The sequence below is a fragment of the Erinaceus europaeus genome, chromosome X (genome assembly GCF_950295315.1).
Source record: "Erinaceus europaeus chromosome X, mEriEur2.1, whole genome shotgun sequence".
NCBI lineage: Eukaryota > Metazoa > Chordata > Mammalia > Eulipotyphla > Erinaceidae > Erinaceus > Erinaceus europaeus.
The window spans coordinates 72537252-72560888 of record NC_080185.1 but is presented as its reverse complement, the minus strand read 5'-3'; the positions used below and the strand labels follow the sequence as shown (position 1 = coordinate 72560888).

Sequence of the window (23637 nt, the reverse complement as noted above, 5' to 3'; positions counted from 1 at the left end):
AAACCCACTCAAAGGGTTAACAAGCGAAGCATTGTTGAGTGGTAGGGAAGGAAGCCAATAGAATATCTAGGAGCAGTCAAACTAGTGTGGGTGGAGCTATGACGTAGCTTACAACCAGGAACCTGTGGCGGCCTAGGAGTGAGAAGGCAGCAGAATTAGAGGCTTTGAGGAGGCAGGAGTAGACTAAGAGAGCACGTGAGCATCAGTCTTTTCTCCCAGCTTTTATCCTCAGGAATTCTTTGTGCGGGGACTACCCGGGGCCCAGTGTATGGCCACGGAGTTACAGTATTCTGACTCCATGCCCTGTCACAACCAGCAAGTAAACTCTACTTCAACCCCAAGCGCAGAGCTGCTGCATCCTGGCGACCAGACAACGGACCTTACGGGGGGAAATGACCCCTCATTTGCCAAGCTGACTTTATTCACCGGGCACACCCATTCTAGCTTACAGGCCGACCAGGACCTTCAGGCCTGCGGAGGCCTCAACTTCAATTCAGAAAGCAAGGGTGGCAGTGGCAGCTATGACGCACCAGCCAGCGACTCAGTACTGGCGAATGGTGAACTCTGCCAGCAGATCGGGGGGCAGCTTAAACTGCTGCCTATGAATGATCAGATCCGCGAGCTGCAGACCATCATCCGGGACAAGTGAGCCTGAAGTTGAAGGGGAAAGTGGAGGGGTGGTGGAGGATCTCTTAGGGAGTGGGCAGGATTGGAAGTAAAAGGGCTAAGGAAAGGGTAGTGCATTTGGACTTTGTCTGTTTAAAACGATGTGGTAGGGCTCTTCCTTTCCTTTCTTCTCCTCTTTCCCTTTTTTTCTTTCCTTAATACAAAAGGAGAGTCAAATGACCCGGGGCTTCAACCCTCTAACTACCATGACTTAACATAGGTTTGTATAGGGAGGACGCCTTTAAAATAGTCTCTGACTTTTCTGAGACTTGTCAAATCTCAGGTAAATACCTATGTTCTCTTTCTGTCCAGTGCTTACCCATGGATTAAATCTATGACTTAGAAAGAGCACCATAGGTTATGCTTTACCTCCAATCACTGTGCATATATAGAATTAGAACAATGATTGCTTTACTGTGGAATCATAGAATTTCAAATGTTTGAATGTAATTAATGGAGCAAAAGGAGGCTGAGTGGACCTTGGTGACCTTCCTAATTCTACAAACCAGTGTAGCCAAAACATCACTTAATATGCTATATTGACGAAATACCCAGACTCATGTTGTAGATGTGGTTATAAAGAGAACTATCTACCATGATGAATTACAGCTGGTTTCTTTATTGTCTGCACTTCAAATTAATTGCTACTGCTTTCTCTCTTTCTTTCTTAGCACTGTTCAGCTCTGGTTTATGTTGGTGCTGGGATTGAACTGTCACTGTGTTTCAAAACATGTCTTTTCCCCCACAGTCGGTGTCTGGATCCTTTTAAATGGCAACAAAGTTTGAATGTTACTCCTTAATAGTAACACAGTTGTCATGTATCTATTCAGATAAGTGCTTTTGTGTTCTTTGGACAGATACCTAGGAGGACATTGTTATATCATAGGAGATGTATTATTATTATTATTATTGTATATTATTTTAGAGAAATCTCCATGGTGTTTTCTCCCATCCAAGTATTAATCAGGCCCGGTTCTGTTTAACTTCTGAGATTAGACAAGATCAACTATGGTCACAGTAGTTTAGCAGTAGACAGCCATTCTGTTTTCTATAGAGATTGGGCCACTAACAATATTTAAAGCTTTTATTTTTTCGCATCCTCACCAGCACTTTTCTTTCTCTAATGATTTTCTATTTTCCCTTTTGTTGCCATTGTTGTTTTTTATTGTTGTTTTAGTTATTATTGTTGTTATTATTGATGTTGTAGTTGTTGGATAGGACAGAGAGAAATGGAGAGAGGAGGGGAAGACAGAGAGGGGGAGAGAAAGACAGACACCTGGAGACCTGCTTCACCACCTGTGAAGAGACTTCCCTGCAGGTGGGGAGCCGGGATCTTGAACCGGGATCCTTCCGCTGGTCCTTGTGCTTAACCTGCTGCGCTACTGACTGACTCCCTTTTCTAATGATTTTAATGCAGACCATTTTCATAGACGTGAGGTGTTATCTCAGCATTGTCTATTTGTATTTTAATAATAATAAGTGATGATGAGAATTATCAAGTGTTTGTTGAGTCTTTCTACCTACTTTTTACCTGGAGGGGAGACTGTCTTAAAATTGATGACTACTCTGTGTTAATGTCATTGTAACACAATGTTATTTGAGTAATCTGACTAGGTAACACACTGTTGTTAAACAAAGCAGTACACTGAATTAATAGCTCAGAGAATCCTTATTTTGCTTTCATAGAAGTTTCAAGATCCATACTAAAGGTTGTTTGAATAGTCTTGGGTGGAACTTGAGCACCTGAAGCTTTATAAACACTACATATGAATGTACTATGCTTAAGCCAGGCCACTGACAAAGGGAAAATGAATATTCTCCTTTGCATAGTGATTTACTAGACTTAGAATATAGAGTAAAGGCTAAGCCAGTGATTCTATACACTTAGCAGAACCAGTTTAGTGAGCCTACCCTGGCATCACCCCAAGACTGGAGGAATATCAGATAACTTTTCCCTTCAACTTGTATAAAACAAAAATGTCATTCACAGGAAGAGAGAGAGAGAGAGAGGAGAGAAACTTGACCTGTTGTCTTTCTTTTTTTTCTATTTATTTTGCCTCCAGGGTTATATCTGGGGCTCAGTGCCTGCACTATGAATCCACTGCTCCTGGAGGCCATTTTTCCCATTTGTTACCATTGCTGCTGCTGTTCTTGGATATGACAGAGAGAAAGACAGAGGGGGAGAGAAAGACAGACACCTGCAAACCTGTTTCACGGCTTGTGAAGCAACCCCCCTGTAGGTGAGGAGCTAGGGGCTAGAACCGGAATCTTTCTGCCAGCCCTTGCCACGTGTTCTTAACCGGCTGTGCTACTGCTGCCCCGGTCTATTAATTTCTTAAAGCATCGATATGCTTTTGCTTTTCCATGTGAATTTCATTTTAAAGTTGATTTTCTTTTTTTCCCTTTTGTTACCCTTGTTGTTGTTTTTTTTATCATTGTTGTTATTGCTGTCATTGTTGTTGGTAGGACAGAGAGAAATCGAGAAAGGAGGGGAAGACAGAGAAGGGGGGAGAAAGATAGAAACCTGCAGACTTGCTTCCCTGCTTGTGAAGTGACCCCCCCTGCAGGTGGGGAGCTGGGGGCTCGAATTGGGATCCTTACACCAATCCTAGCGCTTCATGCCATGTGCACTTAACCCGCTGCACTACAGTCTGGCCCCCTAAAGTTGGTTTTCTATTTTTTTTTAAGATTTAAAAAAATATTTATTTATTTATTCATTCCCTTTTGTTGCTCTTGTTGTTTTATTGTTGTAGTTATTGATGTCATTGTTGTTAGATGGAACAGAGAGAAATGGAGAGAGGAGGGAGAGAAAGATAAACACCTGCAGACCTGCTTCACCGCTTGTGAAGCGACCCCCTTGCAAGTGAGGAGCCGGGAGCTGAAACCGGGATCCTTATGCTGATCCCTGCACTTTGCGCCACCTGCATTTAACCCTCTGCGCTACCGCCCGACTCCCTAAAGTAGATTTTCTAACCCACTTTAGACCAGGGAGGAACAAGGCACCTCTTTAAGCTATATATAACATACATATATCATATGTAAATATAATATTTATTGGGCTTACCTTAGTCATGCTCTGTCAACTAGCCTAAACTCCAGAGAGACAGAAAGAAGTTCCAACCTGGCTCTGTACATCACAACGAAATTAATAAATTTATGAATGACTATGGTCTGACTTCTAAAGGAAAGTGATAGTTTCTCTTCTTTTTCTTACCTCAGTTTGAATGTTTACATTGACCTCTAATGTGAGATAAAGATAAAAAAAATGACACTGCTATCTTATAAACTTTAAAAATGAATGCTGAAGGTATGAAGAAACCATGCATATGGTTGAGTATGTACCTTGCCATGTGCATAAACCAGGTTTGAGTTTCAGTATCACATGGGAGTGCCAGAGCACCAGGGTAATATCCAGTCCTATCGTATTCTCTCCCTCTCTGTCTCTTTCTTTGTATCTATTTGAATGAGAAAGCTTTTGTGTTCCTTCTAACAACAACAACAACAACAAAAATGACCTCATCCAAAAGTGGGGAGAGGATATTAATGTAATATTCACCAAAGAATGGATCCAAAAGGCCAACAGATATATTGAAAAAATGCTCAAGGCATTGATTGTCAGATAAATGCGAATAAAGACCAAAATGAGATACCACTTCACTCCCGTGAGAATGTCATACATCAGAAAGGATGTGGAGAGCAATTTGGAGAACTCTCAGAAGGCTAGAAATGGACATACTCTTATGACCCTGCAGTTATTCTCCTGGGGATATATCCTAAGGAATCAAACACACTCATCCAAAGAAATCCATGTACACTTATGTTCATGGCAGCACAGTTTGTAATAGCCAAAACCTGGAAGCAGTGTAGGTGTCCAACAACAGATGAAAGACTAAGAAAGTTGTGGTATATATACACAATGAATACTATTTGGCTGTTAAGAATAATAAATTCATATTCACTTCATCTTAGATGGAGCTTGAAAGAATCATATTAAGTGTGATAAGCTGGAAGAGAAGGATGAATATGGAGTGATCTCACTCTTAGACAGAGACTGAGAAATAAAAAAGTAAGGGGAAACACAAAACAGAACTTTGACTGGGCTTGGTGTATTGCACCAAAGTGAAGGACTGGGGTGTGTGTGTGGGGTGGGATTGGCAGCTTTCAGGTCCTAGTGTATGATGATGGAGGAGGATCTCTGTTGGGATGAGTACTTTTGAAGAAAATTGAGAAATTTTATACGTGTATCAACAGCTGTATTTACTGTAAACCATTAATCTCCCAAATTAGAAAGAAAGAAAGAATAAAGAAAGGAAGAAAAGAAAAGAAAGCTGGGGTTTGGGCAGAGTCACACCCAGTTGTGTGTACACATTACCATGCACAAGGACCTGGGTTCAATAACTCAGTCTCCACCTACAAGGGGAAAGCTTCATAAGTGGTAAAGTCATGCTGCAGGTCTCTCTCTCTCTCTTTTTCTCATTCCCTCTCTGTCTTCCCTTTCTCTCTCAATTTCTCTCTGTCTCAATCCAATAAAATTAAAACACAGTATTTTTAAAAAGAAGATAGCTATGAAAGTAGATCTTGTTTCTTTCCAAGATTTCACTAGCCATTAACTTTAAATGGAATATTTCTTTGGTTTAAACATGTCAGCAAAGCTTTTGTGTTCCCTTTAATAAGTCACTTTTTTAAAATGAACAAAAACATATTAAGAACAAACTTGAACCCATTGATAGGATATTAATAGATATGGTGATGTAAAATAGATGAGGAAGCTAGTAGTAGATAGATGAGAGAGAGAGAGAGAGAGAGAGAGGAAGAGAGAGGAGGCAAGAGACAAGTCCTTGACCCCAAGGTAAAGATACTTTGGATTTTTGTAAATGGATTTGAGGTGGGGTTTTTTTTTTGGGGGGGAGGCAGGCAGTGAATGTAGATGTCTGTGCAATGAGAACAATGCCTTGGGTCTTGCTCTCAGCACATCCTGCGGTGGTTGGCATATTGTCATGTCTGCTGCCTGTAGGGTGGGGCTGAGGCTGGTGTGTTATAGAGTAGCTTTGAACCAGTTGTTGGATATAACTGTTGTTTGCTTTTTCCCTTGAGAGGGGCTCACTTCCCTGTGACAGAATATGCACAGGTGATCTTAACAGACTCTATCCTGTACTATCAACTTTCTTGTGCATTTAGTTCTTCCTGCTTAATTTTGGATACAAGGCAAACTAAAAAAGGGCATTCAGTTAAATTTAAATTTAGATAAATTAACAATGAATACTTTTCTGTAAAAGAATATCCTAAATAGTTTGTGAGGCATACTTCTGGAATATGTAGTTAACACGGCATCCTGGATTTTTATGGGCTACATTTGACAACTTTACACCCAACCTTCCTCTTCAACCCCATATGCCATAAACAATCCTTGTATAGTCTTCATTGTTGAAATGATACCTAATTTATTCTCTAATGCTAGGATTTTTCTTTTATTTTCTAATAATATTTATTCTCCCTTTTGTTGCCCTTGTTTTATTGTTGTAGTTATTATTGTTCTTGATGTCGTCATTGTTGGATAGGACAGAGAGAAATGGAGATAGAGGGGGAAGACAGACTTGCTACACCACCTGTGAAGAGACTCCCCTGCAAGTGGGGAGCCAGGGGCTCAAAGTGGGATCCTTATGCCAGTCCTTGCGCTTCGCATGTGCACTTAACCTACGGTGCTACCGCTGGACGCCCCCCCCCCCCAGGATATTTTCTTAATGTGGTACCTGGCATAGAACTTAGGACCTTGTGCATGCACACTACTTCTAAAACACCTCCATTGTTGACTTTTAATTTTATGTTTTTAGGAGAGAGAGGTAGACAGGCAGACAGACAGAAAGCAGTATATACATCACTTTCTGTAGAGTCTTACCTGCTGTGTTCCTTGTTGCTATCATGTAGTGCTTTCAATCCAACCCAGTGCCTCACACATGTACTGTGCTCCCTAAACCACCTCTCTGGTCCTGGATTTTTAAAATTTAGAACTTTTGCATATTGAATCCACAGTTTTAATTTATAGACAGAAACAGTTAAAGGAAGATGCTCTTTTGAAATCTAGACCCTCCCAGCATTCTAAATAAAAGAACTCTGGAAGTTATATTTGGAAAATTCACAGAGGGTGATCAAATGACAATTTCTGCTGTAGCAGTGGAAGTTGTTATTGTCCCTAAAGGTGGATGTATTCTATCACCCTAGAAAATCTGCCTAGTTGTAATAATAGTGGTGGTGGTGGTTATGGTAGCAGTAGTAGTGAAATCTAAGAAGAAAAGAGACAACCTCTACTAGAAGTCTTTTTTTTATATATTTATTTATTCCCTTTTGTTGCCCTTGTTGTTTTATTATTGTAGTTATTACTGTTGTTAATGATGTTGTTGTTGGATAGGACAGAGAAAAAATGGAAAGAGGAGGGGAAGACAGAGGGGGGAGAGAAAGACACTTGCAGAACTGCTTCACCACCTGTGAAGCAACTCCCCTGCAGGTGGGGAGCCAGGGGCTTGAACTGGGATCTTTACGCTGGTTGTTGTGCTTTGTGCCACGTGTGCTTAACCCGCTGTGCTACTGCCTTAACCCTACTAGAAATCTTAATTACTTAGTATTATAAAAGTATTCTGATGTGGGGCAGGTGGTGGTGCATCTAGTTAAGTGCACACATTACAGTGCACCAGGACCTGGGTTTAAGCCTCTGGTCCCCGCTGGCAGGAGGAAAAGCTTCATGAGTGGTGAAGAAGGGCTCCAGGTGCCTCTCTGTCTCCTTCTCTACCTTTCCTTTAATTTCTCTCTGTCTCTATTTACAAATAAATAAAAACTTTAAAAAAAGTATTTGGAGGTGGGACAGTAGTGCATCAGGTTAAATGCACATGAGGCAAAGCTCAAGGACTAGCTGAAAAATCTGGGTTCTAGCCCCCCCCCACTCCCCACCTGCAGGGGTTGTATGCCCAGGGAAGTCATGTTGGCATAATGGTATCATCTGGAACCTGGTGGCTGAAAAAGAGTTAAGATATAAAGCAGAACAAATTGTTGACTAATCATAAACCTCAAGGCAAGAATATTGCAGATGAAGATTTGGGGTCTCCATTTTGGAAAAAGCTACTAGGTCTATTATAGGTATATTCCAAGGGGTCCATGACTTTACCACTTATTTATTTATTTAAAAAAGGAGACATTAACAAAACCATAGGACAAGATGGGTACAACTACACATAGTTCCCACCACCAGATCTCTGTATCCCATCCCCTCCCCCTGATAGCTTTCCTATTCTTTATCCCTCTGGGAGTATGGACCCAGGGTCATTGTAGGATGCAGAAGGTGGAAGGTTTGGCTTCTGTAACTGCTTCCCCGCTGAACATGGGCATTGACAGTTCGATCTATACTCCCAGCCTGCCTCTGGTTGCTTCTGTTCTCCCTGGTCTAGGCTTTTGAGAGAGTCAACATATCAAAGACTCAGCCTATGTATTAAAAAGACTCAGTCTTGGGAGTCGGGTGGTCGCACAGCGGTTAAGCACACTTGGTGCAAAGCACAAAGACCAGCATAAGGATCCCAGTTCGAGCCCCCGGCTCCCTACCTGCAGGGGAGTCACTTCACAGACGGTGAAGCAGGTCTGCAGGTGTCTATCTTTCACTCCCCCCTCTGTCTTCTCCTCTCTCCATTTCTCTCTGTCCTATCCAACAATGACCACATCAATAACAATAGCAACAATAAAAATAACAAGGGCAACAATATAATAAATTTTTTTTAAAAAGATTCAGTCTGTGCTTTAAAAAGTTGAGACATACAATAAATTTTTCCCCTCTCATATGAATTAAATAGAGATTTATATGGCTACAAATTAATAGGAATGTACATAAACACCATTCCCACTACCAAAAGACTGTGTCACATCCCACCCTCCCACCACCCCCCCCACCGCCCCGGGAAGCCGAACATCCACCCTCACCCTCACCCCAGGGTTTTTACTTTTGTGCCCTACTCCAGATTTAGTCAAATCCTGCTTTTAGTTTCCCTTTCTGTTCTTCTTTCTCAGCTTCTGTTGATGAGTGGGATTATCCCATACTTATCTTTATCTTTCTGACTTAGCTCACTTAACATAATTCCTTCTAGCTCTGTCCATGATGGGTCAGAGAAGGTGAGTTCATTGTTCTTAATAGCTGCATAGTATCCCATTGTGTAAATATACCACAGCTTTCTCAGGCACTCATCTGTTGTTGAGCACCTGGGTTGCTTCCAGGTTTTAGCTATTATGAATTGTGCTGCTATGAACATAGGTGTACAAATATATTTTTGGTTGGGTGTTATGGAGTCCTTGGGGTATGTTCCTAAGAGAAGAATTACTGGGTCATATGGAAGGTCCATGTCTAGCCTTGTGAGAGTTCTCCAGAGTGCTCTCCACAGAGGCTGGACCAGTTTACATTCCCACCATCAGGGTAGAAGGGTTCCTCTGTCCTTATAGCCTCTCCAGTATTTGTTGCTGCTGTCCTTTTTGATGTATGCCATTCTCACAGGGGTAAGGTGGTATCTCAATGTTGTCTTTATTTGCATTTCTTTGCATTTCAGCAACCTGGAGAATTTTTCATGTGTTTGTTAGCCTTTTGGATCTCTTCTGTAGTGACTGTTCATATCCTCTGCCCATTTTTGGATGGGGTCATTTGCTTTTTTGTTGTTAATTTTGCTTTTTGTATATTTTGGTGATTAGTCTCTTGTCTGATGTATGGCATGTGAATTTCTTCCCCATTCTGCGAGGGGGTCTCCTTGTTTGTGTGATAATTCTTACTTTACTAGTTTTTGCCTGAGTCTAACAGCTAACATACATAATGATTGACAAAACCGTGGCATAAGAGTGGTAGTATTCCACACAGTTCCCACCACCAGAGTTCCATAACTGATTCCCTCCATTGAAAGTTTCCCTATTTTTTATCCCTCTGGGAGTATGGACCCAGGATCATTATGGGGTGCAGATAGTGGGAGGTTTGACTTCTGTAGTTGTTCCTCCATTGTACATGGGCATTGACAGGTCAGTCCATACTCCCAGCCTGTTTCTATCTTTCCCTACTGAGGTAAATCTGTAGTTCTAGGAAGGTGGGAAACCAGGACACATTGGTGAGGTTGTCTGCCAAGGCAAGTCAGGTTAGCATCATGGTAGCTTCAGCAACTTGGTGGCTGAAAAGCATTAAGATATAAAGCAGTACAAATTGTTTAATAATCAGGAACCTAGAGGTAAGAGTATAGCAGATAAGATTTGGCATCTTCATTTTGGAAGAAGCTAGTCAGTAATTTTTGCCTAAGACTGACAGCCAGCATGTAGGCAGGCTAGGAAAAGTATTGTCTAGGAAATGGTGTCAAAGTTGAGTATAGGATTAGAAAACTGGATAAGGGCAGAGAGAAGCTCCCAAACATGGGAAAACTATATAAATACCGTTAACCGCAAAGCCTATCAATCTCATTTGGGCCCAAGTCTCTTCATATTTAGCACAGGAGCCTGTGTAACCTCTACATCCCTGTCAGTCTGAGATCACATTCCTTGCTTATGGCTAGGAATATTCTAGGCTACACTCATTTCAAGACCAGTCTTCCTCGAGTGGCAGAGTATGTTGATACTTCCTCCCTTCAGAGTGGGGAAGTCTCTACCACTGTTGTTCTACATTGAGGGCAAAGTCTTGTAGAGGCCCACAGTAGGGTTTATGACGTTGTTCCTGATGGTGGACAGAGTGATCTATTAGAAGTCTAGGCCCATCATATTTGTGTGGGAATCTTAGGATGCCCTGACTAGGGCCCAGGATGATGGGATGGCCTGGTAGTGACCAAAAGGGCCATCATTAAAATGTGCCAGTCTCTTGTCCTTACCCACATTTTGTAGTCCTTACTTTATCTGACAAGGTTAGCCTTAGAGTGATTGAGGTAAGTGAAAAATTGAGGAACGTATCTAGTTCTAAGTAGAAAATGTTTGAATAAGTACCTTATGGTGTCTCTTTTAGGTTTTTCTACTTGCTTGCTGCACTTACTGAGTTACTTACTATAGACTACTATGCACCTTTATTTTAAGGTATATATTTTTCCCCAACTATGGATACATGAGCACATGTGCCCTATCTCATGGACCCTGGTCTATATCTAGGTTCTGTGGTTTTGTTAGGAAGTGCACCACCTGAAATGGAACTAAGGCATCCTATGAGCTAGGAAAAGTCTCATCAGAGTATTGGAGCTGGAGGGTTGACGTCTCAGGCCTTACATCTCTGGACACAGGCCAGTGAAAGTGGTGAAACATGTCGTGGTGATACTGGTTGCATTGATTTGGTTGAGATCAGCAGATGCATTATCAAATGGTATGGATCAAGAGAAGCATAAAGGAAAATGAGCCATGTTCCAGAGGTTCCAAGACTGAGAGAAATAAGGGTTTTACAGAGAATGAGGAAGGTTCCTTGCTGTCTTAGAGTTTAAGATGGTAATAGATAATTATTGTTATAACCAAGTTGGAGCAACCTAATTTTCTTATTGAAAAAATTTTAAATTATTAATAGAATTGTAGTATATACTTGGACAATGGGGGATTCTTTCATCTTTTCAATTCCTGTCTGATATTTATATCAAATAACACTTATGAAGTCATTTCACTTATACTACTTTATCTTAATGAAAAAATGATAACAGTTATTGGTGCATATAAACATTTAAGCTTTTTAATGTCACTGTTATTAAATGTATTAAAAATACATTTAAAAACTCTAATCTAAACTAAAACTTGTACTACTTTTATTTTTTAGGTCAGCTAGTAGAGGGGACTTCATGTTTTCTGCGGATCGTTTGGTAGGTGCAGGCTTTCCATTTTCTTTCTTAAACAATTTTTTATTAATGTCTTTATAATGACTTATGAGATTATAAAATCACAGGGGTAGATTTACACACCACACAAACCACTAACATTCTGTGCTCTCAGCCTCTTCCAGTAAGCACTTTAATTCTTACAAAGTCTGGGAGACAGTTTGGCTACTTAACCCCTTTCTCTCTCTCCCTCTCTCTCTCTCCCATTTTCACATTCATGTGTTTCAGTTATGCATATTCCACATGTATATTATGTATATGTTATGTATATTCCACATGTAGTTATGTATACAGCTAATATACATAATAGTTACGTATATTCCACATTTCCCTAGCCACAATTACCTCTAGTTCTACCTACTTTGTTCTGAAGGATACAATATCATTGTTTTCTAATGCAAAGTAGTACTCTATTGAGTGTATATCTCATCACTTCTTTATATATTCATCTGTTAGTGGGCATTTAGGATGTCGCCATCCCCTCCACGAAGCTTTCCTATTCTTTATCCCTGTGGGAGTATGGACCCAGGGTCATTATGGGGTACAGAAGGTGGAAGGTCTGGCTTCTGTAATTGCTCCCCTGCTGAACATAGTCCTTGACAGGTCGATCCATACTCCCAGCCTGTCTCCTCTGGGGAAGTGGGGCTCCAGGACACATTGATGGGGCTGTCTGCCCAGGGAAATCCAGTTGGCATCATGGTAGCATCTGGAACCTGGTGGCTGGAAATAGAGTTAACATATAAAGCTGAGAAAATTGTTGACTAAGAGAATTTTTTTCAACTGTTACATAGAGACAGAGACAAGGAGAGAGGGAGGAGGGGAGAGAGAGACTCCTTAGATGTAGTGGGGGCTGGGCTTAAACCTGGGTGGCATACGTGGTAAAGCAGTACGCTTATCCAAGTGAGGTATTTCACGAACCCACTCCTTTATATGTCTGGCACTATTTTGATGGCTCCTTCATATTTGGATGATAGTTTTACAGAATAAATTATGTATGGCTGACAGTTGTCTACTTTTCCTTTTTTATATATTTTATTTACTTTTATTTGAATGAGAGAGACACAGAGAGAAAGACACATTAAGACTAGAGCACTGCTCATCTCTGGTTTATAGTGGTGCTGAGGATTGAATCTGGAATCTCAGAGCCTCAGCCTAAGATTTGTGAATCCTTTATATATCATGGTTCTTAGCATTTTGTCTGGCAAGTAATCTGAAGGGAAAAAAAAAAAGCAATAATGGATACATCACATTCCCTGATTTAGAACTATATTACAGAGCTATAGTAAAACAAAAAAAATTGTATGGTACTGGAACAAAAATGGGCATTCCAATCAGTGGAATAGAATTGAGAGCCTAGAAATAAGTCTTCATATATTTTTTAAAACACTTATTTTTAAGAATTTATTTATTCATTTTCCCTTTTGTTGCCCTTGTTTTTTATTGTTGTTGTAGTTATTATTGTTATTGATGTCGTCTTTGTTAGATAGGACAGAGAGAAAGGGAGAGAGGAGGGGAAGACAGAGAGGGGGAGAGAAAGACAGACACCTGCAGACCTGCTTCACCGCCTATGAAGCGACTCCCCTGCAGGTGGGGAGCCAGGGGCTCCAACTGGGATCCTTCTGAGGATCCTTGTTCTTCGCACCACGTCTGCTTAACCCACTGTGCTACCACCTGAATCCCAATGTCTTCATATTTGTGGACAGTTTATATATGATAAATGGGCCCAGAGCATTAAATGGAAAAAGGAAAGCCTCCTTAATAAATGGTGTTGCCTGGAGTTGGTTTAGTGCAGCAAAATAAAAGACGGGGGCAGGGGGATGTTTCCTGGAACATGATGGCAGAGGAGGACCTAGTGGGGGTTGAATTGTTATGTGGAAAACAGAGAAATGTTACGCATTGTATTTTGTACTGTTGTATTTTACTGTCAACTGTAAAAAATTAGTCCCCTAAAAAAGAAATTTTGGGAAAACTGGGTGGCCACATGCATAAGATTGAAATAGGACCAACACAGGTCACCATGCACAGAGTAAGCTCAAAATAGATAAAAAAAAACTTATATCTTAGTCCAGAAACCATAAATGCAAAATAGAGAACATTGGTAGATAATATGTGTTTTGGAAATATGTTTAGAGTTGTGAGCTGCTCAGCAAGGAAAACAAAAACAAACAAAAAAAAAGATGAATTACTGAGATTGCATTAAGCTGAAAAACTGCACAGGGAAAATTTCAGTGGGCACTATTTCCAGAGTAATCAGAACTATGCTACTTCCAAAAATGCCTGTCATGATGTTGTTCTTCATGCAGTTTTGTATCTTTCATAGCCTGGGCTTAGTAGATGAGAATCAGTCTTTTGGTAGCAGTCATATACTTAGCCAAGTTGTATACCTAACACCAAGCAGCCTGACATTTGGGTCTATCCAGCACCCCCTTCTTGTCTGCAAAACCTTGTATCTTGCCTAACATATCATTGACTTTTTATCTACTATTTGGCTCCATAAGCTAAGGTAACAGCAGGTTATTAGCAGGTTCTCAACTTGCTTTTCTTTTTGGCTCTTTAGATTAGGCTTGTTGTGGAAGAAGGATTGAATCAACTGCCATATAAAGAATGCATAGTGACCACTCCAACAGGTAAACAAAGGCTGTTGATCTCATATTTTCATAAAAATTCCGAGATTAAGTTGGGGGGAAATGGAAAGAAAATACAAGTGTATATGCAAGCAAAATGAGTATAGATGGCATTGTTCTTTCAAACAACTTAAACTCAGAGATGTATTCTTTTTTAGATTTAAATGGATGAGTTTTGGTTAATGACTTACTTGTTAGTTCAGATTAAATGTTAATAAATATTCTTCAGCATGCAAGAGTTACCTTTGGAACCAGAGTTAAGAATTGCCCAGCAGATCTAAAGACTCGAAAGTAGCGAAGTTGAAACGGCTTGAAAGTACATTAGAATGTAGTGCACTATGGTCAAGGAAGTTATTGGTTGGGTGGTAGGTGTGGTATGCAAACACCTCACCTATCATGGGGAGATAAGAAACTGTACACATGTAACAGTGAATGTCTTGTAAATCATCCTCCCCCCCCCCCCCCGGTAAAGTGAATTTAAAAAAAAAAGAATTGCTAATAGCTTATTCTGTGTGGGAAATTGCTGTTGTTAACAAAAGGGTGTGACTGACTTGGCATTAAAACTCCAGGTGGGGAGCCAGGTGGTGGCACAGTAGGTTAAGCACACATAGCGCCAAGCACAAGGACCGGCATTGAGGATCCCGGTTCGAGCCCCCGGCTCCCCACCTGCAGAGGGGTCGCTTCACAGGTGGTGAAGCAGATCTGTAGGTGTCTGTCTTTCTCTCCCCTCTCTGTCTTCCCCTCCTCTCTCCATTTCTCTCTGTCCTATCCAACAACAATAATAACAATGACAAAGATAAACAACAAGGGCAACAAAAGGGGGGAATAAAACTCCAGGTGATGACAATGCCCATGTCCAGCAGAGAAGTAATTACAGAAGCCAAACCTTCCACCTTTCTGTACCTCATAAATATCATTGGTTCATACTCCCAGAGGGATAAAAAATAGGGAAGCTTCCAGTGGAATGGTTGGGATATGGAACTCTGGTGGTGGGAAATTGTATGGAATTGTACCCCTCTTATACCACAATCTTGTCAATTATCATTAAATCACTAATAAAATTTTTTTTTAAAAAATCTTCAGATGAAAGGATGAGAAGTAAAAAAGAAGAAATGAAAATGGAGAATTGAGGAAGATATTTTGTTCAGATCTCTAATAGAGAAAATATTTCCTAATTTCAGGGATTAAAATGTCTTTTTCTTTCTTTTTGTTTGTTTTGTTTTGTTACTAGAGCATTACTCAGCTCTGGCTTATGGTGGTGTAGGGGATTGAACCTGGGACTTTGGAGCCTCTGGCATGAGAGTCTCTTTGTATAACCATGATACTATCTACCCCCCCCACTTGCTTCTTTAGTAATAATGGAAGTTGGCTTATTCAATATTTGACTCTATAAAAATTGGAGACTGAGTTTGCTGCATTGTAATTAACACAAAGTCAGTATGAGCCCAACATTTCCCAATAATTTTATCCTCTCTTCTGCTTTTGAATGCAGAATGGATACTCATAAAATGTGATAGATGCCTGAGGCTCCAAAGTCACAGGTTCAATCCCCCGAACCACCATAAAACAGAGCTGAGCAGTGCTCCGGTAATAAAATAAAATAAAATAAAATAAAATAAAATAAAATAAAATAAAATAAAATAAAATAAAATAAAATGTGACCAGATGAGGAGGCTCTCTATTGTGACTCACAGTGAGAACACCCATTTCATAGGTGGGGTTTATAATGTTCTTGGAGTATAGTGATATTGATGAATTTAATTTGAACACTATATGTTTGACTATCATATTATCATGTCTTATTTCCATTTGAACTCCCCCTATTCCATACGTCCCCTAAGTTATCTTTAAATCACTAAGAAATAACTGGAAATTTATGACTCTTCTCATTGCTCTCACAAGGAATCTAAGATTATACAATGTTTCTGAAAAAGGTTGCCCTGTACCATCATCTTTAAATAATAAACACCTTATAAAACAGGTAGTTTGATTCATTGATGAAAGATAATAAGGTCTTTGGTTTTATCCCCCAAACAGGTTACAAATATGAAGGAGTGAAATTTGAGAAGGGAAACTGTGGGGTCAGCATAATGAGAAGTGGTAGGTTTGCACATGTGTGATTTTTGTCTGTTTGCATGCATAGAAATAATTATTGTTTTCCATGATAGGCAGGCTGGTCTTTAATAATTTTAACCTGTCTTAGGTGAAATTTTGCCACCTGTTTTGTCTTTTATTGGACTTTCATGCTTCTTTTGCTCCGTAACCCATTTTGTATTTTTAATTTTCTTCTTCAAGGTGAGGCAATGGAACAGGGTTTACGAGACTGCTGTCGATCTATACGGATCGGAAAGATCCTGATTCAGAGTGATGAGGAGACACAAAGAGCCAAAGTATATTATGCCAAATTCCCCCCAGACATTTACAGGAGAAAAGTCCTTCTGATGTATCCAATTCTCAGTAAGTAACTTGAGTTGTGTAATCTCTGATTAAGGTTCAAATTCAATTAAATGCTTGCCTTCTAGGTATCCTTACAGAGCAAAAACCATTTCTAAAAGTGGTGGTTTTTTTTTTCTTAGGGATGAAGTTACCCTAACAAGTTTACTGGGGAATATTTTATTGTGATATGATAAATAGAATTTACCTTGGGAGTTGGGCGGTAGTGCAGTGAGTCAAGTGCACATGGCGCGAAGCGCCTACCGGAGTAAGGATCCCGATTCAAGCCCCCAGCTCCCCACCTGCAGGGGAGTCACTTCACAAGCAGTGAAGCAGGTCTGCAGGTGTCTATCATTCTCTCCTCCTCTGTCTTCCCCTCCTGTCTCCATTTCTTTCTGTCCTATCTAACAACGATGACATCAATAACAACAACAATAACTACAACAATAAAACAAGGGCAACAAAAGGGAATAAATAAATAAATATTTTTTTAATAATTTACATTAATCAAATTTTATTAACTCCAAAGGGCTTCTATTGTGAAATCTATACATTGAAGTAAAGGATGTGGTGAGGCTAAATACATAAACACAGAAATAAATCTTAAAACAAGGCCCCAAAAATCTAGTACAATTTCTCAAGTATTTATCCTCTTAGGAGGTAATGTTTTTCTCCTGTTTCCCAAGCTTACTGAGGTCACACATAGCATGGCATCCTAGGCTGGCGTGGAGGGTGATTATTAAATATGATATCTTAAATACAGAATGAATGTGTGGATTGTTGTACATTAAAAATTGAGAAGTATATGTATCTTGCTCATTACTGAAAAAGATTTCACTCATGAGGCTTTGCCTAGGGTTGTCTTGTATTAGATTATCAAACTGCCTTTACTTCAGAAACATTCTGAGATAATTGTTGAAACACATTCTGTTGTCATTTGATTTCAGGCACTGGAAATACTGTAATAGAAGCTGTAAAGGTTCTTATAGAACATGGAGTTCAACCCAGTGTTATCATCCTACTCAGTTTGTTTTCCACTCCTCATGGTGAGTTCAGCATGAGGCAGTACCTGGGATTCCATATAGTCATGGAGTGGGTTACTAAACATCTGTCTACTTTATAAGTTGTGTTTGTTATCTGTAAGTTTAGTGAATATTTTATACCACTATTATTATATTCAGATTCAAGTGGAAATATATAAATTCAATTAAATGATTTTACAATTGTTTTTCTGGCGACCTCTTTGGGTAGAGCCTACATATGAAGGAAAAGACAACATTTCTTCAGGTTCTGCATCTGAACCCAAGAGCTTCTCCAGATTAACAAGAAAGTTAAGATCCCACTTGTTAGTCTTATACTATTACTGCAGTAACCTATGTGGTAAGAAACAAAGAACAGAAGTTTCTTAAGTTTGACTTCTGCTATAGTGTATAGTGTATATTCTCTAATTTCTAAGGAAATACCTAATTTGAGATGCTAGTTTTATTTGTTTGTTTGTTTGCCATGCAAGTATCCTAAGAAAATAATCACACCTGCATGTGGATATTTTGGTTTTAGGATATTCATTGTAGAGTTATATTTAGTGGAAAAAGAAAATGAAAGCATATATATTACTAGAAGTAAAACGTTAACTTTAAAGGGTATAATATTATATAACAATTAAATCATGTTCTTGGAAAGCATTTAGTGGCATGAAAATCGATGTGGTAACTATAAAAGAACAGAATAAAAAGAACAACATTAGAAGTGTAAAATATTGGGCTGGTAGTATAGCTTACCTGGCTAGTGTGCTGCTTTGCCATGCATATGACCCACATTAATGCCTGGCCTCCACTGTATTAAAGAAAGTTTCAGTGCTGTTGTCTCATTTGCTCTCCCTTCCTTTCTCTGCCCCTGTGTCTCTATCTTAAAAAAAAAAAAAAAAAAGAACTGTGAAATGTTGTTGCCAATCACTAACTTTAAAGATGACCAAAATAATTATGACTATTACAACCACCCATATCAGGCTTGACTTTAACCTGGAGCGTAATAAATCTCCCAATAAAAAATATATTACTAAAGTGGTTATGATGGTGGGATTCTGAGTGACTTTTTATTTTCAGGTTTTTAAACATTTTCTAGTATTCTGCAATGAATACTTATAACTGAAAATTTAAAAGAACTGTGTGGGACTCAGGCAGTAATACAGCGGGTTAAGCGCAGGTGGTGCAAAGCACAAGGACCAGCGTAAGGACCCCGGTTCGAACCCCCGCCCCCCCCCACCTGGAGGGGAGTTGTTTCACAGGCAGTGAAGTAGTTTTGCAGATGTCTTATCTTTCTCTCCCCCTCTCTATCTTCCCTTCCTGTCTCCACTTCTCTCTGTCCTATCCAACAACGATGACAACAATAATAACTACAACAATAAAACAACAAGGGCAACAACAGGGAATAAATAAATAAATAAATAATTAAAAAGAAGTTTGTGATTTATAGTTAGGATATTTCCAAGAAGTTCCATGTCTCATTCAACTAGCCCTGAAGAAACTGCAAAGCATCATGTTAGAAGGATAACATTAAGTAGGCTATATTTTCCCATGATTTTCCTTGAAAATGGGTCCATACTCCCTGAGGGATAAAGAATAGGGAAGCTATCAAGGGAGGGGATTAGATTTGGAGTTCTGGGGATGGGAACTTTGTGGAATTGTACTCCTCTTATCCTGTAGTATTGTCAATATTTCCATTTTATAAATAAAAATTAAAAAATATTTCTGATGTTCAGAAAGTAGATTTGAGTCACATCACAGGATATACAGTATTTTTCTTTCTTTTTAAAAATTTTTATTAGTGATTTAATGACTAACAAGACTGTAAGAAAACAAGAGTACAGTTCCTACCACCAGAGTTCCATGTCCCATCCCCTCCATTAGAAACTTCCCTATTCTTTATTCCTCTGGGAGTATGGATCAACAATCTTTATGGGGTGCAAAAGGTGGGAGGTCTGGTTTCTGTACTTGCTTCTCTGATGAACATGGAAGTTGGCAGGTCAATCCATACCTCCAGCCTGTTTCTGTCTGTCCCTAGTGGGGGTAGGGCTCTGGAGAGGTGAGGGTCTGGGATACATTGGTGAGGTTGTCTGACTAGGGAAGTCAGAATGGCATCATGGTAGCATCTGCAACTTGGTGGCTAAATGATTGTAAGATATAAATGATATAAAGCAGGACAGATTGTTGAATAAACAGTAACCCAAAGGTAAGAATAGAGCGGATGGGGGAGTCAGGTGGTAGCACAGCGGGAAGCACAAGGACCAGCTGAAGGATCCGGTTGGAGCCCATGGCTCCCTACCTGCAGGGAGGGTCACTTCACAGGCAGGTCTGCAGGTATCTATCTTTCTGTCCCCCTCTGTCTTCCCCTCCTCTCTCCATTTCTCTCTGTCCTAGCCAACAACGACGGCATCAGTAACAACAATAATAACTACAACAACAATAAAAAATGAGCAACAAAAGGGAAAATAAATATAAAAAAATTAAAAATAGAGCAGATGAATGAAACTAGAGGTCTTCATGTGGGAAGAAGCTAGGAAGTCTATCTCTAGGGTATATTCCAAGGGGTTTATGACTTTAGTAATTTTTACCTGAATCTAATAGTTAACATGCAGGTGGGCGGAAAGTATTGTCTGGGAAGATGGTGTCAGAGTTGAGAATAGGCCTAGAAGACTAGATTAGGCAAGAGTAGCTCCCAAATATGAGGAAAGTATATCATTAATCAGTAGGCTATTTTATAGGAATTATGGTCTCCTTGATTATTTTGGTGTTCAATAATAAAAAAAAGTCACTTATAGTTCAAATGTTGATGTTGGCAAAGAATGATTTGTTTCTTCATCTATTTATGTATAATAATAACAGAGATACTCAAATAATGAATTGTTTTCCTCTGGGGGAAGAAAAATAGTCTTATTAGTTGCAGTATACATTACAGTAGCTCACCATTCTTTGACATTATAGCTAAAAACTTCTGTTATAGTCTTGCTATTGCTTTTAAGTTGATTTTCCTGTCTCCCTCCTAAATCTGCAGTTGTATTTCTGAAAAGCTACCTTCCTCTCATATAACAAGGTCTTTGCACTTTGTTTTTTCCCTAGATTTTATTGGGGTAATAATGGTTTACAGGACATTTGTTGATACATGGATACACTTTCTTATCTTCCTGTGATAAATGTCTGCACACTACTCCCACAACCAAATTAAGTCCCTCTTCACTGTTTTTGTACTACAGTGTTTCAGTTGAGAAAGCATTTCTTCCAAAAAGAACTGTATCTTTTCTTGTCTAGCCTCCATTAAAACAAAAGATTCTTTGGGGGAATAGTTGTTACAATTGAATATAATTTTCCAGTCTTAGATATGAAACAATTTGAATCAATGAATTTATTAGTGAATGGGTGATGTTTTAGTCAAACATTATTAAAACTTTTCAGCTATCATGCATTAATATACACAAAGTAATTAATCAAGTCTGACTAGGCATCCTGAGGTAATTGTTTTCTACTCTCCATTACACCTAATAACTGAGTTGTAACTAATATTGCAAACTATCTTGCCATAACAATTCTCTTTTTCCTTTGTAGGGGCCAAGTCAATTATTCAAGAGTTTCCAGAGATCACAATTTTAACTACTGAAGTTCATCCTGTGGCACCTACACATTTTGGACAGAAGTACTTTGGAACAGACTAAATTGTTGAAGGAAATTATCTTGTGTGATACTAGTCTTATTTTGAGTTTCTACTTGTTTTACAAAGTACCTTGAGGAATGGCAGAGAAAATTGTGTTAAACAAAGGCTTTAAGTTTTGGAATTGGCTGTAGTAAAAAAGGAAATATCTGAGATTTATTTATTTTACTTGGTTATTTCTTGACTGTGGACCCCAAGTTCAGCAAAAGTGTGCATGCAACTCTTAAAAAAGATTTCTGTATGCTCATAAAGTTCTAATCCGTAGTACATTAAAACGTTTCTCTACCTTATCAGCCTCTCAATTTGGAGTTTACTTTCATCCACAAAATGCAAGTTGATTATTTGTGAGTTGATTATTTGGTCCATAACAGTCTATATTTTATCTAGTTTGCTTTTATTTCTAGGGAGGTTTCATAGATTTGACTTTTACTTTTAAGCTCTTTATACTACAAAATGACCACTTGGGATAGGATTGAAAAATAAAAATAAAAATAAAAAAAGGAACATCTCCTGAAACTTTATATTTGCATTCATATCCTCACTCAGTTGGCAGATGCAGGATATACAGTAAGCTCTTCAGTTAATCTATTGTGTTTTCATTGATTCATTTCCCACAGTATGCATTGTTGCCAAGTGTAATTAATGCAGTGAAGGAAATGGCGGTTCATTTCCAGCAACTAAAACTATAACAAAACGCAACATTAATGGTGGCTGGGCGGTAGCACAGCAGTTAAGTGCAAGTGGCGCAAAGCACGAGGACCGGCATAAGGGACCTAGTTCTAGCCCCCGGCTCCTCACCTGCAGGGGAGTTGCTTAACAGGCGGTGAAGCAGGTTTGCAGGTATCTATTTTTCCCCTCTCTGTCTTCCCCTCCTCTCTCCATTTCTCTCTATCCTATCTAACAGTGATGACATCAATAACAACAATAATAACTACAACAAGACAACAAAAGGGGGGCTTAAAAAAGAGAAAAAAACCTTAACATTAATTTAACTTGTGATGCCTGGATGCTGACAAAGGGGGGCTAAATATTGCAGATGTAACCAGTGTGCTAGAAAGGAATAGATGATGGAATTTTTTTTTAGGTATGTAGCAAAGAATGGTTACTTGCTGGATTTTGTGGTGCATAGGTAAATTCAAATGCTTCATTCTTAATTTGTATGTTTCTGCTTCAGGCCTTTAATTTGGAAATTATTTATTTTTTCATATTTGCCAATAATATATGCATTAAAACAGAAAGAATCCTAGGATCTATGTGTTTATATATAAACTTCTGAAAGGAGAAATGTCTTAACAATCAATATTTATATTCTATAACTTAATTCTAAAATCCTGATGTAATTTTACATTGATATTAAAACATTTTAACAGTGATTGGTGATATTTGATTAATTATACTCCCTAACCCCCTAGACAGATGTTGTGAGCCAATATTCAAGAAAAAAAGAACAGAAAAAGAGCAGAAGTCAGTACCTTAGGACCAAAATTGATAGAAGTTAGTCAAGACTGGGGATAGAAAGGGTGTCTAGTTGAGAGTCCTGCAGTAGTGCAGCGGGTTAAGCAAAGGTGGCACAAAGCACAAGGACCAGTGTAAGGATCCTCATTCGAGCCCCTGGCTCCCCACCTGCAGGGGAGTCGCTTCATAAGCGGTGAAGCAGGTCTGCAGGTGTCTTTCTCTCCCCCTCTCTATCTCCCCCCTCCTCTCTCCATTTCTCTCTGTCCTATCCAACAACAACATTAATAACAACAATAAAACAACAACGGCAACAAAAAGGGAATATTAAAAAATTAAAAAGGGGGTTCTAGTATAGAATTAGTTGTACATTCCCTTTTGAGTCTAGGAATACTAGAAACACTTTATTATGTTGCCTCATCTTTTTTTCTCTGAAGAGTAATAGTAAAATGAGATTGATTGATAGAGTATACATATTACAATTCTTTTATGACAAGTGTTGCTTTCATGTTCTGAAGCTATTTTATGTATTTACTATTTAACTATGTTAATATAATTCTGTCTATTCCTGATTATCAGAAAATGTAACTAAAGCCCATTAAGCCATATTATTTCCTTGTCCCAAGAAATATGTGAGCCAGCAGACTTAAATATAGACTTGTTTTACTTTAGATGCAGTGAATTCATTTGAAAAGGTGATGGCTTTCACTATAGTTAACATAGGTATCACATGTTAGGATACTTTGTTTAAAGTGATTTTACAGAGAAGACAAATTTACATCCACGTGTAGATATAAAACCACATTTCAAGTATTAAGGAACCTCCAGACTCATTCTTACAGAAGTTAGACCAACTTACATTCCCACCAGTGATGTAGAAAGGTACCTTTTCCCCCATGTCTTTTCCAAAACTTGTCATTTCT

At 39.0% G+C, this 23637-nt stretch overlaps 2 protein-coding genes across 4 annotated transcripts in view; one reads left to right on the top strand and one right to left on the bottom strand.

Moving 5' to 3' along the window:
* Positions 1 to 23637, bottom strand: part of ZDHHC15 (zinc finger DHHC-type palmitoyltransferase 15) — a 394441-nt gene that overhangs the window by 260256 nt on the left and 110548 nt on the right. Inside the window, exon 12 of one of the 2 annotated variants that reach the window (XM_060183154.1) lies at positions 11522 to 12224. The exons of the other annotated variant lie outside the window; for it this stretch is intronic. The gene's annotated coding sequence lies outside the window, so the exon portion shown is untranslated. Of the gene's footprint in view, positions 1 to 11521; positions 12225 to 23637 lie in introns of those variants that run through there. 2 annotated transcript variants of the gene reach the window in all.
* Positions 123 to 22635, top strand: UPRT (uracil phosphoribosyltransferase homolog). Of its 2 annotated transcripts, XM_007526073.3 has the most exons (7): positions 123 to 645; positions 11447 to 11489; positions 14062 to 14131; positions 16166 to 16228; positions 16424 to 16585; positions 17509 to 17607; positions 21160 to 22635. In XM_007526073.3, exons 1-7 carry the CDS (start codon positions 269 to 271, stop codon positions 21264 to 21266), a joined length of 921 nt encoding a protein of 306 aa, XP_007526135.1. In that variant the 5' UTR covers positions 123 to 268; the 3' UTR covers positions 21267 to 22635. The 2 variants fall into 2 exon arrangements, with proteins under 2 accessions (XP_007526135.1, XP_060039141.1); XM_060183158.1 differs by lacking the exon at positions 17509 to 17607.

Coding starts and splice junctions, on each gene's coding strand:
- UPRT (XM_007526073.3), top strand. CDS start 269: ATGGCCACGGAGTTACAGTATTCTGACTCCATGCCCTGTCACAACCAG. Junction 11,490..14,061: donor TGTTTTCTGCGGATCGTTTG/GTAGGTGCAGGC, acceptor TTGGCTCTTTAG/ATTAGGCTTGTTGTGGAAGA. Junction 16,229..16,423: donor GGTCAGCATAATGAGAAGTG/GTAGGTTTGCAC, acceptor TTCTTCTTCAAG/GTGAGGCAATGGAACAGGGT.